Below are 19921 nucleotides of genomic sequence, written 5' to 3'. Positions count from 1 at the left end.
ATCTCCCTATATTTTTCTTCCCTTTAGCCTCTGAAGAATCTTGAATTTGTGGTTTTCTTTTTTGCTATTTCTACTTCCATTTTCCCTTGGAACTCTTCATTTTTGCAGACAATCTGAAAAAAGTAGTCTGTAGTCATAACGCTAGCCCAGAGGAAGTGATAAGATTGCTCTCATGAGTCAGGTTACAATGGGAGGCTCATGCTGATGGGTAAGAATCTTTTGCCATAAGTTCTTCATCATGTGCCCTCAAATCAAGATCAAACATGGAGAATAGCACACTCCTCCAAAAACTGAGAACAGGACATTATCTTAACATATGGGACCACTCCATAGATTACCACAAGTTTATGCCTGTACCTCTGTGTTTAGGAATTATTCCCTCATCCTTCTGAGCAACAGGGATGGGGATTATTGATTCCAAATCTGAGAAATACACATGTAATGGGCTGTTGCCCTGATGGATCTCTTGACCTTTAATATTCGGTCTCTCTGTTTCCATGTACTTTTCTCCCTGGTGTCTGCACTGAATGCAGATATGGTAGATTAGAAGTTGACACTTAATTAGATATAAAATTTGGGGAGGAAAAAAGATAAAAGATTAAACTGTGCAGCTGCATGTTGCCTAGAAGCAGGGAAAGGCGAGCAGCCAAATCTCCCAGCTCTTTGTTCCATCACATGAGGTTGCTTGGATATCAGCTTATCAACAAACAGGATTGTACCGCCACCACCCCATGAAGAAAGGGACCTTGTGGGAAAACTACACTGAATATGAATCCCAGCTTTTTAAAGAGGGGAGATTACAATACAGGGTAAGTTTCTTTTAAGCAAATCTGTCTTTTTGTTTCAGATATAATTTTTTTTGGCAGATATTTCCTCCCTGAGCTCTGCAAGCATTTTAATCAAACTTTATCAAGTGCAGACCACTTGATTTGGTAAGATGGATTTCCTTAGCAATAGCCCGAGGAAAGCACACCTGAATTGCTGCCCTAAGAAAGATTGTCAGTCATTTCCTGATGCTATTTGAGGAAAGAAAAAAAAAATCTTTCCAGCTTTGAAGAATATTTATGTTCTGCTCTACAGACCTGGAAAACGGGAGGAGGGATATGGAGATGATTTGATTATAGGGTAGAGTGTAGGCGTCTATCACCATCAATATTAAAAGAGTGTACCTTGGTTGGGACGCCTTCCGGAGAGCACATGGAAGGAAAGCAGTATTGAATAAAATACTTATAGTTTAAATTATAAGTTTATACTGAGGAAACAAGACACACAAAGATGCTGACCGACATTTCCCTAATAAATTTCCCTTCTGGAAAATCTGAGCCTTAGCTCTGTAAACTTGGAACCAGAGATTTCTCACATGTTAAAATTCTTAAGTGCATGTACTGTGATGCTTGAGCGTGTACATGTGAGTGAGCATACGATAGGGTAGAGGAGAGAGGAGGAACTGGCCTAAAGTGAGAGCATTCTATTTTTAAATCTCAGCTAATCATATTATATATAGAATGGATAAACAACAAGGTCCTACTCTATAGCACAGGGAACTATACCCAACACTCTGCAATAAACCATAATGAAAAAGCATATGAAAAGGAATGTATATATACATACAGCTGAATCACTCTGCTGTATAGCCAAAATCAACACAACACTGTACATCAACTATACTTCAGTAAAACGAATTTTTTTTAAATTTCAGGTAATCAAGTAAACCAGTGAGGTAGACTTTGTTGGCAGGGGCAAAGGAGGGAAGAGAGGAGAAATGCTGGGATTTCCACTCTGCCATGTTAACCCTGCTCCAATATGTTTATTCTTTCTTGATGGTTAATTTTTAAATTATTCTATACACCTCAGATTCTAAATCCTGAATTGCATGGAAAGGAAATGAGACTTAATCATAGCAGCTGTGGCTCCTTCATTCTGCATCTTTGTCAGGTTAGAAACACGGCCAGATTTAACAGCTTCTTTAATAGTACAAGGTTGGGAAACAGCAAATCTGAATGTGCAAGAAATGGAAAATGATGCAAAGATATATAGACTGCCATGATAAATCATATTTTCAAAGGCTATTAAACGTGCTGGGAAGGTGTATAACATAGAGAGCATGAGCTCCCTGTTCTAATATCACAGTGGATGTACACAGGGAAAAAATAGTAAAATGAAATCAATCAAGTGACAACAATAGTTATGCACTGTTAAATTATGGATGATCGTATTTCCTCTTCTATTTTAAAATTTTCAAAAATGATATATATTACTTATAGAATCAGATAAAGTAATAACTATTATTTAGAGTTATCAAGAAATAACTGTTAAGACCTGATGTGGTTTTACAACCCACCTGTTCCAAATGCAGAGTAAGCAGAAAGACAAAGGACTCTGATTTATTCCCTCGGGTTGGGTCCCATGACTTCATGGCAAATAGATGGGAAAAAGTGCAATCAGTGACAGATTTTATTTTCCTGGGCTCCAAAATGACTGCGATGGTGACTGCAGCACAACATTAAAAGACGCTTGCTCCTTGGAAGAAAAGCTATGATAAACTTAGACTACATATTAAAAAGCAGAGACATCGCTTTGCTGACAAAGGTCTGTATAGTTAAAGCTATGGTTTTTCCAATAGCCATGTAAGGATGTGAGAACTGGACCATAAAGAAGGCTGAGCACCAAAGAACTGATGCTTTCAAACTGTAATGCTGGAGAAGACTCATGACAGTCCCTTGGATAGCCAGGAGATTAAACTAGTCAATCCTAAAGGAAATCAATCCTGAATATTTACTGGAAGGACTGATACTGAAGCTGAAGCTCCAATACTTCGGAGACCCTGATGCTAGGAAATATTGAGGGCAGAAGGGGGCGACAAAGGAAGAGATGTTTGTATGTCATCATTGACTCAGTGGACAAGAGTCTGAGCAAACTCTGGGAGATAGTGAAGGACCGGAAGCCTAACGTGCTGTCGTCCCTGGCTACAGCAAAGAGTCAGACACGGCTTGGTGACAGAACAACAAGTAAGGGGTGAGAATTGGGAAAAATGCAGGATTAAGAAGTCTGGTGAGATCCAATTCCATGGAATCATAATGAGAAAATGTCTTTTCCCTTGAAATAAATAGCATCTATCTGTTTACTTATTTACTTGATTGCTTACTTACTCAGATACATCCCCCCAAATTGTTTGAAAATTTATGTTGTGCTTTGTTGTTGCTTCCAGGTACAGAATAAAGATGGGAGAAAAATGGAAAAGACAACAAAAGCTGCGCAACGTGCCGCATATCCCTCGCATTCGAGTCCCTCGCGCTGCCTCTGACACGCCATTGCTGAAGGTGCAGCGTGTTATTCACAGATGGAGGGGCCTTCTCTGGCTCTTCTTCAGGGGGTGAGGGTTTACCTGGCATTAGGGAGAACACAGGGCTCGACGCACACCCTCGTGTGTGCAACAGTGTGTCTGAGACAATGAAGGAGCACTCGGATAATCTAATCCTACATCCGTCCCCCTTTAGGAACTCTCCCCCTTAAGGAAAGCTAAGCAATAGGGTAACAACATCAAAAATGTCATCTGCTATCTCATGGGCTTAGAGAATGAACTTATGCTTGCCAGGGGGCAGGATGAGGGGAAGGGATGGGTAGGGTGTTTGAGATGGACAGGTGCACCCTGCTGTATTTCAAATGGGTAACCAACAAGGATCACTATACGGCACAGGGAACTCTGCTCAACATAATGTGGCAGCCTGGATGGGAGGGGAATTTGCGGGAGAATGGATACGTGTATGTGTATGGCTGAGTCCCTCCCCTGTGCAACTGAAACTATCACAACATTCTTAATGGGCTATACTCCAGTATTAAAAAAAAAAAGCTTTTTTTTTTTAAAACCCACACCTCTGAGTTATGAGCTCTGTTGGCTATACCCCAATACAAAATAAAAAGTTTAAAATAAAATAAAATCAGGGAAAAAAAGCATTATCTATTACTTCTCCTTTAGGAAGATGGTATTCTCCTAAGGAAAAGAACTATGCTTCCCCCCTACCCCTTGTAAAATAAAACTATAATTTTCAAGGTTTTATCTTATATAATGGAAACTCCCATTGCACTTTGGAGGTTTGCTCTTGAAATGGATTGCAATTTTCATGTTATATTGTTCTCAATCATTTGAAAAGGCTTAATTAGGGATCTATTCTCTTCTTCAAATATATTATCTTTTAAAACATCTAATTTGGAAACTGTAAAACTGAAATAATATCTCAAGTGTGAAGTACTTGGCTCAGCTACTTTCTCTCTGAATATATTTGTAATATCAAGTTTAAGGTCTCTAGATCTTAAAAAAAAACTGACAGATTTCAACACCACACAAAATGTTTTAGCAGATAAAATTCACTTAGCTTATGTATAATTATCTTAAGTTTACTTTTTACTACCTGGTTATCAACTGGTTTTGAAATTCTGTCATTCCTTTGAATGTTTTAGCCTAAGGTGAAATTATGTTGGGTTTCCCAGGTGGCATTAGTGGTAAAAAAAAAAAAAAAAAAAAAACACAAAAAAACCCTGCCTGCCCAATGCAGAAGATATAAGAGACATGGGTTCAATCCCTGGGTCGGGAAGATCCCCTGGAGAAGGAAATGGCAACTCACTCCACTATTTTTGCCTGGAGAATCCCATGGACAGAGGAGACTGGTGGGCCACAGTCTATGGGGTCACAGAGTTGGACACGACTGAGCAACTTAGCACACACACACACACACACGGACTTATTTCATCTTGATTTTTCTAAAATGTTGATGCCACTTTCTCTGTTTCCTCATCGCTGTATATCAGGCAAATATAGAAAAGCAACTGTAATGCAGCCCTTCCTGTTCCTCCCTGCACTAGGTGGTAGCTTTCCAAATGGTCCCCTTACCAGTGGTCTGTCTTCCCTTAAGGCCATTCTGCATAGCAGGTCCAGAGTGGTCTTTACAATGCAGATCCAGTCAGCTCAAAGCATGGCATTTGGGCCTGGGTAATTCTTGTCTGGGGGCACTGGTGCTCTGTAGTATGTTCAGCATCCCTTGCCTCTAACCCCTGAATGCCAGTGGCAACCATCTTCCTTCCCACCATCTCTGACAACCAAGAATTTCTTCAGACACTGCCAAATGTCCCTTGAGGGTCAAAATCACTCCTGTTGGAAACCACTGCCTTAAAGAAAGACCAGTGTTTCTTCATTGTAAAGATAATCTTTAACCTCTTAGTGTAGCATAAAAGGCTTCCGTGATCTTCCGCTGTCCCACTCTAGAGGCTTTTCCAGCTCAGACTCTATATCCTGGTTAAAATAATTTTTTTTGTAATTGCAGTGAAAGTGTTAGTAGCTCAGTTGTGTCCTACTCTTTGTGACCCTATGGACTGTAGCCTGCCAGGCTCCTCTGTTCATGGAATTCTCCAGGCAAGAATAGTGAAGTGGCTTGCCATTTCCTTTTCCAGGGGATCTTCCCAACCCAAGGCCCGAACTTGAGTCTTCTGCACTGCAGGCAGATTCTTTACTGCCTGAGCCACCAGGTTAAAGTTTAAAAAAAAAATGCCAAAAGTCTGGTTCCCAATATATTCAGATATTTTGTACCCCAGAAGAAAATCTGTACCACTTTCTCTCTCTAATCAGCCTTTCATTTTCTTCTAGTCCAGTGGTTCCCAAATTTTATGGAGCGAGTGTCAAAACCACCCGGAGGTCACCAGAGTCCTGGGCCCCCCACCCCTCTCCCTGTGTCTGATTCTGTAGGTCTGGTGAGGCCTGGGAATCTACATTTCTCACAGATTCCTAAGTGATGTCGATGCTCTTTGAGAATTCATATTCTAGCCCCTTTAGGGAATCTCTCCTGACAAGGCACACTCAGACATGTTGGTCTTCTCTTTCAGGAAGCTTCTTTGACTCCTTAACATGAGCTTATATTCTTTGTCTGTTTTCATAGCACTTTTTCACTAATGACCTTGAATGTTTATCACATTACCCATCCACTCATCTATCTTCTCTGCTTACGCTGAGAGCTCTGAAGGGAAAGTTCTTTTACTCTCCAGAGGCCTGGCACACTTCAGGCCCTGTGCAGATTCTCAGTCTACCTTCCTCTACAAGGATTACAACAGATCAGTACAGGTTGCTGTCGTTCAGTCGCTAAGTCATGTCCGACTCTCTGTGACCCCATGGACTGCACCACGCCAAGGCTTCCCTGTCCTTCACCATCTCCCTGAATTCCTTCAAACTCATGTCCACCGAGTCAGTGATGCCATCCAACCATCTCATCCTCTGTCATCCCCTTCTCCTTCTGCCTTCAATGTTTCCCAGCATCAGGGTCTTTTCCAATGAGTCAGCTCTTTGCATCAGGTGGCCAAAGTATTGGAGCTTCAGCATCAGATATTGAAAATCCTTGGATCTCCCTCAGCCTAATACTGTGACCTACCTACCTAGAATAGTTTTTTTTTTTTTAACTCATTTTCACTATTACAGATGCCAGTGGAAGACAGTTTAAGTAAACTAAGGGAGGTGAAAGGAAATTCATTGAGAGAGGGACAAGGGGAGAGAAACAATGGGAGAAGCATCTTATTTCTGTGCGAGTCAGCTTTGAATACATCACACTCTGATCCTCAAGTCCAGCAACTCACCAGAGTCCCCTGCTCTGCTCTGGCAGGACCTAACCCAAGGGCAGCAGCGCTATTTTTACAGTATCATGAGGATTTACAGCCCCAGGCCCCAGTGGGAGGCCCTGCAGACCCGCTACATTCACAGCCTTCAGCACCAGCAGCTGCTTGGTGAGTTTAACTACCTGACCAGAACCAGGCATCTCAGGAAGGGAGGACTCTTATGCTACAGCTGAAAGTCGGGTTTCCAGATAAATAATTCAAGAAGAATGGCCTCCTGTCAGCCTGCTGTTTTATCAACACGGTTGGCAGGTCAATTTAAAAATGATTTTCTCTGACAATAAAAAGCAAGGCTTTATGGGGAAATTAAGAGGGCTTATAGAAATTGGAGTAAGGTTTGTTATCAAATGTCAACAACTCTCTGAGATTTATGAGCACTTGATCTAGTAGAAGTGGCAATGGGCTTGGGCAGATGATTTAGGCTAACCCACCGCTCAGCCCATCGCTGGTCGTGCAGACTCACTGGCTTGTTTAAGTCACAGCAATAATGCTTATGTTTATTAAGTATCTACCGTGTTTCCAACACTGTGCTATGAGCTCTACACAGAATATCTCATTTTCACCCCCACTTTACTACTGTGGGAAACTGTAGCTCAGACAGGTTATAGGACCCGATCAAGATCACGCAAAGAGTAAACATCAATGAGGAGCATCACACCAAAGATCACGCGTCTTCACCCCAAGGTCTGCCGTCTCTCTTATTCCACAACTACATGGGATTTTATGAACCAGAAAGAATGGCTGTGGAAAACCTTCATAGATTGTAAGCAACAGTCTATGGAAAGGTAGTTAATATTAAAATCCTTTTCTTCCAGGAGATGTTCTCAGTCTCTGCCTCCTACTTATTACACTCTTCTAACTCCAACAGAGCCTTTCTTCTGTAAACACTCACTTGTCTTTAGCACATCTATCTTATTAGTGTTGTTCCTGTATTTGCACAAAAGGAAAGCACAGTTTTTGCAAATGATTTAAAATCAAGAACAAGCAACAACAGCATTTTCCTTTTGTGCAAATATAGGAACAACACTAATAAGGGAGAAGTGCTCAAGACAAGTGAGTGTTTGCAGGAGATCACTTATTAGCTGCCCAGCTAGCTCGGTCAGCAGAGCATGAGACCCTTAATCGCAGGGTTGTGGGTTCATGCCCCATATGGGCAAGGTTTTGTTTCCCAGGTGGCCCTAGTGGTGAAGAACCCACCTGCCAGTGCAGGAGACATAAGAGATGCTGGTTCGGGAAGATCCCCTGGAGAAGGAATTGGCAACCTGCTCCAGTATTCTTGCCTGGGAAATCCCATAGACAGAGGAGCCTGGTGGGCTAGAGTCCACAGGATCACAAAGAGTTGGACACATGAGTAAGTTAAACAACTTGGCCAGGGTCATGCAACTAGTAAATGGCAGAACCAGAATTCAGCCGGATCCCCATGCCTGACTGAAAGCATGAGGATTGTCATCTGGTAGCCTTATTTGTAGAGTAAAACTGCACACAAGCCAACGAAACCAGGAACAGAGATATGCAATGTGTAGTGCACATAAGACACTTGTCTATGTTATTAAAATACAGTCTTCCAGGAATTTCCCTGGTGGTCCACTGGTTAAGACTTTGAGCTTCCAATGGAGAGGGCATGGGTTCGATCCCTGATCTAGAAACTAAGATCATATATGCCATGCAGAAGGACCAAAAAAAAAAAAAAAAAATACAGACTTCCAAGCCTAACCTTCTGTGTTCTGACTCAGAAGTTCTTTGAAATAGAGTCGGAAACCTGCATTTTTAAAGAGCATTATCAGTGTGGCCTCAACCAAATGATTCTGTTGTGCAGGGTCTGCAGACTGCACTTTAAAAACACTGAGACCGAATGTATCTGTTTCTATCTGAAGCAAGTTTGCTATTAAAGATAAGCAACTCATGTGAAGATTTCTCATGGCTCAAGTCCCTCTCCAAATATTTGTCCATTTGGCAATAACTACAGACTATTATTCATTTAATTAATTTACGAACTTATTCAATGAGAAATGTACCAGAAGAAAAACATACCTCATACCCTGAAAAACTGTACAGTTTGAGAATGCTAAACATAATTGTTTCTACCATACAAAGTAGAAGGAATTTTGTGCCTATGTGGATATTTGCAGAGTTGTTTGCTTTGTAAAGCTGTTGACTTTGAAGTTTACCTCCTTTCTTCCCTCCAGGCTATATTACTCAGCAGGAAGCCTTGGCCTATGCGGCTGTACTAAGAGATTCAACCAAAAGGGCCTCAGCCAAGGCAGGTCCTCATAGAACCGTCCCCCAGAGAGCCGCGGGCAGGACAAGAACACAGCCCTCAGCAAGACCTGTGTGTGTGATTCCACTCAGGGCCCAAAGCACAAGGCTCCCATCCCTTAGGTCCAAGGCTGTGCACAAGCTCTGAACAAGTGGGTGCCCATGTTCCCCTAGCATCTAGTGAGTATTGAGTGCATATCTGTTGAATAGGAGTAAATAAAAGAATAACATCTAATACAAACCCCACACCTGGAAATAATCTCTCCCATTCACATGCATGTTGCCAGCAAGAACAAGTAGAAAGGTTTAAGAGCAATGGAGCTAAGAGTAAGCAAGCCCACAATGGGAGAAGGAAAGAGTGCGATGAATGGAGAAAGTAGCATCAACGCACACACACACTACCATGTGCAAAACAGACAGCTGGTGAGAAGTTGCTGTATCACACGGGGAGCCTGGCCTGGTGTTCTGTGATGACCTAGATGGGAGGGAGGGAAGCTCAGGAAGGAGGGGATATATGTTCAGTTATGGCTGATTTGCATTGTTCTTTGGCAGAAAGAAACACAAAGTTGTAAAGCAAGTTTCCTCCAATTAAAATTTTTTTGAAGAGTAAGCAAGGCATGTAAACCCATGGCTGATTCATGTCAATGTATGGCAAAACCCATTACAATATTGTAAAGTAATTAGCCTCCAATTAAAATAAATAAATTAAAAAAAAAAGAGCAAGTCTTTCATTCCAACTATAATCTGTAGAATAAAATGACTTTTGAAGCTTTTGGAATAAAAGCTTCCTTTGAATTAGAACACTACCTCCCAGAGTTTGCCCAAGTTCATGTCCACTGAGGAGAAGGAAATGGCAACCCACTTCAATATCCCTGCCTGGAGAATCCCATGGACAGAGGAGCCTGTTTTGTTAGTGACATTTAATAGTTACACCACTAGTGATTTTTTTTGTATGTTAAAAGTAACTCAGCAGTGCTCACAGAAAGTCAAAATGTAAAAATGCCTTTCTTCATCTAATTTCCAAATGTTCAACCTCTTTCTCTCATTCAAATCATTCAATGACATTGTCAAGCCTATAAAAAGGAGTTGGTTGAGATGGAGTATTAACTTGCTTGACAAGGAATATGCTAACATTGATCTGAAAAGATGCTGCAATATCAATAGAAAAAACTCATTGACAATTCTCATCATCTTCATCCTACAGCTATTAACAGTAGAAGATGTAAAAGTTCATGTGAGATTCTGAAGACTCCCAGTACTGGTTCTGAGATCTGATCTACTTTTCTTTGGGAAGGACGAGGGTGCATGGTTGGAAGTCTTGGGGAAGCCAGTGCTGACTGTGCTGCGTTCCTACACTTAATCATAAAGAAGCTTCTTGATCTCCGTGAATCCATGCCCCAATTCATGTACTCTAAGGATATGAGAGTTGGACTGTGAAGAAAGCTGAGCGCCAAAGAACTGATGCTTTTGAACTGTGATGTTGGAAAAGACTCTTGAGAGTCCCTTGGACTGCAAGGAGAGCCAACCAGTCCATTCTAAAGGAGATCAGTCCTGGGTGTTCATTGGAAGGACTGATGCTGAAGCTGAAACTCCAATACTTTGGCCACCTCATGCGAAGAGTTGACTCATTGGAAAAGACCCTGATGCTGGAGAGATTGGGAGCAGGAGGAGAAGGGGACAACAGAGGATGAGATGGCTGGATGGCATCATCGACTTGATGGACATGAGTTTGGGTAAACTCCGGGAGTTGGTGATGGACAGGGAGGCCTGGCATGCTGTGATCCATGGGGTTGCAAAGGGTCGGACATGACTGAGCGACTGAACTGAAGGAGCTCTATGTTTCTAGATTAAGAATTGTTGTGAAAGTGAAAGTTACTCAGTCGTGTCTGACTCTTTGCAACCCCATGAACAGTACCTCCCAGGCTCCTCTGTCCATGGAATTCTCCAGGCAAGACTACTGGAGAAAGTTGCCACTTCCTTCTCCAGGGGATTTTCCCAACCCAGGGATTGAACCCAGGTCTCCTGCATTGCAGGCAGATTCCTTACTGCCTGAGCCACCAGGGAAGCCCTTTAGGTGGGCTTAAAAGGAAGAAAAAAAAAATCAAATGGAACTGGGGTGGGCTATATAGAGTAGCCCTCTTAAGGCACAGAGGTTTGTGGTCGACCTAACTTGGCCTGTATTAACCATCAAAGGAGTATTTATCCTTTTGAAACTCTTGCAGGCACTTTCAGCTTAGACCTTTTTTGATGGGCACAGATACCTGCTATGAAAACCTTAGCTAGTGATGCAGAATATCAAGGAGGCCACTTATAATTCTGAGCAGCATTCCTATATCAAAAACTTCAGAAGGGCAGCAAGGGAGAAACAGACATACAGAACAGACTTATGGACATGGGGAGAGGGGAGGAGAGGGTGAGATGCATGGAGGGAGTAACAGGGAAACTTACATTACCATATGCAAAACAGACAGCCAACTCTCCCATACGGCTCAGGAAACTCAGGAGCCCCTGGTGGCTCAGATGGTAAAGAGTCTGCCTGCAGTGTGGGAGACCTGGGCTCAATCCCTGTGTCAGGAAGATCCCCTGGAGAAGGAAATGGCTGCCCACTCCAGCATTCTTGCCTGGAGAATCCCACAAACAGAGGAGCCTGATGGGCTACTGTCCATGGGGTACCAAAGGGTCAGACACAACTGAGTGACTTCACTTTCACTTTCTCAGAAAACTCAAACAGGGACTCTGTATCAACCTAGAGGGGTGGGATGGGAAGGGAGATGGGAGGGAGTTTCAAGAGAGAGGGGTATATGTATACCTGTGGCTGATTCATGTGGAGATTTGACAGAAAACAACAAAATTCTGTAAAGCAATTATCCTTCAATTAAAAATAAATAAATTAAAAAAAAAAAAAACTTCAGCAGCACCTTGTTTCTGATAGAAAATTGTGAAAGCTAATTATCAAGTGGATGGTACAAGGCACAAAAAAAAACAAATAAATCAAAGTTGGTGCAGAAGGTCCCACTTGTTGGATCTCTCTTCTGAGAAGATAATGTCACACCTATTGAACCCCACACCCAAAGCATATGAGGAATATGATTGGTTGTGATATTGGAAAAAGGTGATCACCTGGGGGGTTGCTGAGAAAGATGGTTGATAAGAAACAAAGGGCGAACTGTAACTTCTAGGAAGGTCTACAGTGTTGACCTGTTGGAGACTCTATTGCTTGTCCTTTCAGTGTCAGTAGACATCATCAGAATTTAAAGTCCTTGAGATTACTAACATTTTCAGTGAAGAGACTAGCACCACAGACTAGGTGCTGGTACCCAGAATTAGCACCTGGTCTGTGGTAGGTAATCAATAATACTTGTTAATAATTATAAAACATTGAAAAGTGAAGTGAAGTCACTCAGTCGTGTCCGACTCTTTGCGACCCCATGGACTGTAGCCCACCAGGCTCCTCCATCCATGGAATTTTCTAGGCAAGAGTACTAGGGTGGGTTGCCATTTCCTTCTCCAGGGGATCTTTCCAACCCAGGGATCGAACCCGGGTCTCCCGCATTATGGGCAGACACTTTACTGTCTGAGCCACCAGGGAATAACACAAAACATTGAAAGATTTGGCAAATCAGACTGGTCTATGAATTTGTGCTATTATTTCTAGGGTTCCAGGAGGCCACAGCTACTTTTTGTTTGTGAAGAACAGTGCATAGGAGCGGTTCATCCAGATGCCAGCGATAGGGGTGCATTGTCTGGGAAGGATTTTAAGATAATAATAAAGCTGATTAAATGTTGGTCTGCATTCTATCATCACTATAACCCAGCAATTCTAAACAATATGAATGGCGAAATATTCCTTTACCAAAAATCTTTTTGTTGGCCTAAGGTCTAAACAATTGCTGAGCTTACTGTTGAGTTTTAATAATATATATGTAAGCTTGAAAGCAACATATTTTTATTGCTTTTCCTTTAACAGTCATTTTATTCTGCACAGAAAGTAATTCCGAGAATTCCAAAACGATATCAGTTCACATACCTCCAACCACTCTGGTACTATGTATTCTCACATTTAAACAAAAGGTTTTGAATGAACAATGACCAATTATTACACCATGATCACAAAGACAAAGGAAAAAAGAACTTGAATTATTATTTCAATTCTTTACGTGGCCACTTAGACTTTTTGTCCTTTTAAACAGTTTTATTGAAGTATAATTTATACGCAGTAAATGTACTCAAAGTTCAATGAGTCTTGACAAATGAATACAGTCATGAAACCACCACCACAATCATGATATAGGACAGTCCGTTACCCTAAAGGTTTCCTTGTGTACTTCCATAAACAATCTCCTCCCTCAAAGTCTGGCCCATGATAATCACTGACCTGCTTTCTATCACCATAGTTTTGCCTTTTCTAGAATTCTCATAATTAGAATCAGGGTAGACAGTTTTTTGTATCCAGTTTCTCTCACTTAGCATGGTGCTCTTGTGGTTCACTGTGTAGCATTCCATTGTATGGATACACCACAATTGCTTATCCATTCATTAGCTGATGAACATTTGGATTGTTTCTAGCTTTGGACCATTACAAATAAAGCTTCTATGAATGGTATAGTGTAAACTTTTATGTGAACATGAGTTGTTATTTCTCCTGTTGTTCAGTTGCCTGGTCATCTCCAACTCTTTTCTACCCCATGGACTGCAGCATGTCAGGCCTCCCTGTCCCTCACCATCTCCCGAAGTTTGCCTAAGTTCAAGTCCACTGCATAAGTTCATCCAGCCATCTCATCCTCTGATGCCCTCTTCTCCTTCTGCCCTCAATCTTTTCCAGCATCAGGGACTTTTCCAACGAGTTGGCTGTTCGTATCAGGTGACCAAAATACTGGAGCTCCAGCTTCAGCACCAGTCCTTCCAATGAGTATTTATTTATTTCTCTTGAGTAGATACTTAAAAATATGGCTCCTGGGTCATATGGTAGATTTAGGTTTCACTTTATAAGAGAGTGCCATAGTGGTTTCCAAAGTGGTGACACCATCTTGCCTTCCCACTAGCAAGGCATGAGCTCTAGTTGCTCTATACCCTTGCAATGTCAGACATTTTAACTTTTGTATTTTAGTGACTGTTGCTGCTGGGCAGAAGAGAACTTGGATAAGTGGAAGATGTGGTCACTATCAGTTACAGTCACCACCTTACTGGAAACCATGGCAAATTTCAGGGAAAGAAGTCATGATAAACAGGAGGGTGGTGATGGCAATAGTCATGAAGATTTAATAGGTCAAATTTCAAAGTTTAAGAGTCAGTCCTGATAAGGCAACTGTCCGGGTTAGTTTCAGAGAAGGAAGGGTTTGGAGGAGATGAGGAAGAAGTGAAAGAAGTAACCCCTGTAGAAAAGACCAGCCCTGGGCAAACCTATGATGTGCTTCAGTGTGTCCTGAGTATGTTTTCATTTTCCTTATTTGCACTGTTCTTCAGGTTCAGCAACCAAATCACCCCCACCCCCACCACTGCCCAAATCTTTAAGGGCTGTATTAGTTACCCATTCCTGCAGAGAACATACTCCAAAACTTAGTGACTTAAAACAATATTTACTGTCTCAGTTTCCATAGTCAGGAATCTAGGAATAGCTTAGCTGGGGCTTCTGGCTCAGTGTCTCTAATAGATTGCAATCAGGGTGTCAGCTGAGGCTGTGGTCTCATCTGAAGATTTAACTGGAAAAGTATCTACTTCCAAGCTCACGCTTGGAAGAACTTAGCTTCTTGGGTGCTGTTGGACTCAGAGTTTCAGGTACTTGTTGGAGGCCACCCTCAGGTTTCTGCTGCATAGACTCCTCAATAGGGTAGAAATATCAGTGCATCTCAATAAGTCACAAATGGCAACTTACTTCATCTGAATTAGAAAACAAAAGAGAGCAAGAAAGAATACTTTGTAAGGCAGAAGTGACCTTGGAAGTGACATGCCAACATCTTTGCTGTGTTCTACTACTTCCAAATAAGTAACCAGGTCCGGGCCACACACAAGAGTAGGAGATGACACAAGGGCATGTATACCAAAACTGGGCCGGGTGTGGGGGGAATCACTGGGAACCGCTGAAGAAGTTATCTACCAAAGCCAAAACTAGGGTAAGTTGAGTAAGGTGCCTGGGGTCCAGAACAGAAATAAACACTCATTTTTGCATGATTCCAAGTGTGACTCTCATGTAGCCCCTCCCAGACACCTCACTGCTGGACTTTGGTCTTGGCTCTGCTGCCTCCCATATGCACCCTCTACGATGACCCTGATCACCCGCTCACGGCTCTTTTGCATAGACATCCAGCCTGAGCCTGTCTTCTCAGATGACTATCTCATGATGTAGACAATCTTCAGCTGCCTGTATGCTGCTCACAAACCTGTAGACTCCAGACCAGTTGAACCCAGAACACTGATGGTATCGACCCTTGATTACCTCACCACCAACCAGTCAGAACAATGTCTACGCCACAACTCCCCTTCCTCACACTGTCTTTAAAAACCTTTCTCTGAAAACCATCAGGGAGTTCAGGTCTTTGAGCACTAGCTGCCTGGACTCCTCACTTGAAATCCTGTAATAAATGCTGCACCTTCCTTCACTGCAATCTGGTGTCAGTAAATTGAATTTACTGTATGTGGGCAAGTGGACCTAAGTTTGGTTCAGTGACAAAACTCGACTGTTTTGTGTTCAAATCCTGCAACACGCTGTTGAGGAAAAAGGAATTTCAGATAAGCCTAAGAGATTCAATAATTAATACTAGTTTCATATATAATCTATACATTTGGAGCAGTATTAATCCAAATACAATCCATATACCAGACTCACTGAGGATGCTTACGGTCAAATTCTAGGGTCCTGGAAGGTTGTTGCTGAATCACAAAAGATGTCGGGATTCTTGGCCTCCAGAGAAGAAATCAATCTGGGGCCAGAGATGAGGCTTGATTGCTCAGAGCTTTTGTGTAATAAAGTTTTATTAAAGTATAAAAGAGAGAAAGCTTCTGACATAGACATCAGAGAGGGGCAGAAACAGTGCCCCCTTCACTAGTGTTAGCAAGGGAGTTATATACTTTTTAATTAGTTATTACAATGAATGAAAAGAATGTCTGGAGGCTGTAAAGATCTTACTAGATCCACTCCCATAATTTACATTATAAGATAACAGGAATAGCCAGAAGGTTTTCAGGAAGGAGAAACTATCTTTAAGCAGGATACATTGTTGTTATATAATCCTTAGTACAGAGTTTAAACTGAGTTGTTTGCTGTGTAATCATCAGTTGAGGCTTAAAGATAAAAACATTTTACGTGACTCAGACTAAAGAATGTAGAGGAAAAAACAACATTTGTCCTTTCCTCCTCCTTGAGAATTCCAGACCCCTCTCTCCTTGGGGACCCCCAGACTTCTTATCAACCTGCCTAGGAACTGACTGTCTCAGTCCCATCCTAGACCCGTTGAATCAGAATCTGAAGAACAGCATCCCAGGTGATACTTGTGGTTGCCAACATATAGGGACTTCCCTGGTGGTCAAGTGGCTAAGATCAAACAGAATTCAATCCCCATCAGGGAACTAGATTCCATACACTGCAGAGTTCAAATACCACAAAAAGATCCTGCATGCCAGAACTAAGACTCAGGCAGCCAAATGAATAAGTAAATATCTTTAAAATATATATATAACTGCCCCTTGCATTTGCTGAATGACCCCGGTAGACATCATGGGCTCAGTTGCTCAGTCATGTCCAACTCTTTTACAACCCCATGGACTTCAGCCCACCAGGCTCCTCTGTCCACAGGATTTTCCAGGCAAGAATACTAGAGTTGCTATTTCCTACTTGAAGGGATTTTCCCGATCCAGAAATCAAACCTGTGTCTCTTGCGTCTCCTGCATTGGCAGGCGGGTTCTTAACCACAAGCGCCACCTGGGTACTATAACCTTAATAAACTGAATTTTTGTCTGTCAAATTCAGCAAAAATTTAGGGGCAAGGCTCCATGATGAGAGGTTTTCCGGAAAGGGGAAGCATCTCCTTAGGAATCTTCAGTAACTCATGTAAAATAAACTGCTTATTTTTCTTACTCAGAGTCAGGTCAAATCAATGGTATGTTATAATGGGTACTTGCATCAACTTAGATGATTTTTTCTTACTAAGCTTGGCATTACTATACATGCAGTGCAATTTCAACAAAATTAATCCTGACTTGGTTTTCTCTCCCATTTCCTATTTTGTGACAAAGGCTACGGGAACCTGTCCAAGAGTCTTGCACCTTCTCAATTAAAATGAGTTGCTAATTACATCAATGCTGTAGAAGAAACCATTATATCAGCCTTCAGACCCTTATAGTCCATTGGCTGAAATGTAATCAATCCCTGTTAGAAATCAATCCTTTGTTTGCCTCCAGAGAACTGTCCTTCATTTTTTTTCCCCATTAGGGTTTTCACACTGTACAGGTTACACGATGGATTCCACCAGGTCAGAAGTAGGGGAAACCCCTGTTGTTTTGAAAATCACAGGTGTCAGAGGCAATTCTCCAACTGGTGCCGAGCCGAACACTGAGATGCGATGTGGCGTGAGCTCCCAAGCATCCTCCTGGCTCACAGAACAGCACAGACCCCAGGGGAAATGGGTACCTGTTTATAAACAAGAGGGTCTAGAGAAGGAAATGTCCTACTTTAAAAATAATCAAATGAGTCCAGAATGATCAAATTGACCTGACAAGGTATTACAGACAGCGATGTTTGGGAAGCCCAGTTTTGTATAAGGAGAAAAAAAAAAAAAAACAACACGCCACTGTAAATATATTCCTTATTTAAATTCAGTCAGCTATTATAGCATGTGTTGCATTATGTAAATAAGGAAAGACCAGAGGGTAAAGCCCCATAAGTCAGGGAGTCTATCTGAAGCACACCTAAGACTGGGTCGGGCCAAGGGGAGTGAAGCTGGGGAGGCCAGATTGTGTGCAGAAATCAGGGACGAGGTGTGAAATGTGGCTCCACTTCCTAACTGAGGGGTCTAAGAGCTGAAAAAGCTGAGAAGTACGTCAAACGGGTTATGACCAAAATGATGGAAGAATTATGAAGCCAGATAGGAAGTTAATTAATACCAAAAGAATATGTGCATGATTTACACAGGGCTTCCCTGGTGGCTCAGTGGCAAAGGATCCGCCTGCCATTGCAGGAGATACAAGGTTTGAGCCCTGGGTCAGGGAAGATACCCTGGAGAAGGAAATGGCAAGCCACTCCACTATGCTTGCCTGGGAAATCCCATGGACAGAGAAGCCTGGTGGGCTACAGTCCATGGGGTCACAATGTGTCAGACATGACTTAGTGACTGAGGATGCACACACACACACACACACACACACACACACACGATCTGTGGAAGTTAAGTGACCTTTCATTTTGTGAGAGAGAGTCAGGTGTTACCATTCTAGCTGTCAGGCACTTTTCCAAAAGAAGGAACAGGGCATTCCAATTCAGCTTCCAGTTCCATGTGTGGGATTTCCTCCCAAACCAAGCAATTCTCAGACACCAGCTGGAATTTGTCCCACACATTCAGCTCTGAGGCTACCTACCTGGAGTTAACACCACATTCCACAGGTTGAGAACTCAGTCCTACAAGACTGTCCACACTTGGGATGCCAACTGCAAGGCATCTGGGTTGTTAGCTGCTCATTTGACCAACAGGCTATAAATCAGAGGTTCTCATGAACCCCCTCACTTGGTTCAATTAATTTGCTAAAGCAGCTCACAGAACTCAGGAAAGTATTTACATAACTAGATAACTGGTTTATTATAAAAAGATATAATCCAGGCAGAGTTATACAGAAGAGATGCACAGAGCCGTGTACAGGAAGGGGCTTGGAGCGCCCATGTCCTCTCCAGGTGGCTCTGTTCCTGCCTCTCCACCCGTTCACCAACTGGAAGCTCTCTGAATCCTGCCCTTTGAGGTTTTTATATGAATTTCATTAAGTAGACATAATTGATTAAATCATGGGGCACTGGTGACTGAGTTCAATCCCCAGCCACTCTCCCTTCCCTTCCTGGAAGACGGGCAGGTGGAACTGAAAGCTCCAATCCTCTAAACACAAGGCTGGCTCCAAAGGTTCCTTGGGTACTTTCCAAAAATCACCTCTTTAACATAATCAAAGATACCTTTATTGCTCTCATCACAGGAAATTCCAAGGGCATTAAGAACTCTGTGCCAGAAATAGGATGAGAACCAAATGTGCATTTCTTATTATAAAGCACAACATTACAGGCATACATGAAAAAAAGAAAGTCATTTTAGAATTGAACACAATTCTTAAGATAACCTACATAATTGAAACAAGAATTAAAAAAACCTTACATATTATTTCAAAATTAAAATGTTATGATTAATATCTCATGGTGAGATGGGCTACATAAAGCAGTTCTTACATGCTATTTACTCATTCACCTATTTGCAGTGCCTGAGAGCGAGTGGGAATAACATCTATTAATGATTATATTTATAAGCAATTAGGTGTGGCTGAAGTGCACATATACACAAGTAGTGGGAAATAGCCCAGGAAGAAATTACAGCCCCTTCGTAGATAAATTTTAATTAGCAGACAACAGGGAATCGCTGCAGTTGTTTTTAGAAGGACACCTGTTGCATTCTGCATGTGTGCTCAAATCCTCAGTCCTGTCCGACTCTTTGGGACCCCGTGGACTGTAGCCCGCCAGGCTCCTCTGTCTATGGGATTTTCCAGGCAAGAATACTGGAGTGGGTTGCCATTTCCTCCTCCAGGGGATCTCCCCCACCCAGGGATCGAACCTGAGTCTCCTGCGGGTTCTGCTTTGGCAGCTGGGTTCTTTACCACTGAGCCACCTGGGAAGCCTGAGAAAGTGTTAGGATGACCAACTTTCCATACTGAGTAGGATGAGTCAGAGAGGAAGAGGAAGGAATCAGAGCAACAATTCAGGAGTCTGTCCCGATATTCCAGGAGCAGAAACGAGGAGGGCTACGCTCAGGAATGAAACACAGGGAAGGAAAGC

The 19921-nt window shown here is 42.3% G+C and overlaps 1 protein-coding gene across 1 annotated transcript; it reads left to right on the top strand.

Moving 5' to 3' along the window:
* Window positions 379-9609, top strand: FAM216B (family with sequence similarity 216 member B). Its single transcript, XM_005687422.2, has 4 exons — window positions 379-809; window positions 3209-3320; window positions 6642-6762; window positions 8838-9609. The coding sequence occupies exons 1-4, from the start codon at window positions 769-771 to the stop codon at window positions 9053-9055; spliced, it is 492 nt and encodes a 163-aa protein (XP_005687479.2). The 5' UTR covers window positions 379-768; the 3' UTR covers window positions 9056-9609.

This window comes from Capra hircus, chromosome 12 (assembly GCF_001704415.2).
Source record: "Capra hircus breed San Clemente chromosome 12, ASM170441v1, whole genome shotgun sequence".
Lineage (NCBI taxonomy): Eukaryota > Metazoa > Chordata > Mammalia > Artiodactyla > Bovidae > Capra > Capra hircus.
Note: the sequence above shows the minus strand (reverse complement) of the source record. Positions and strands in the feature narration are given on the sequence as shown.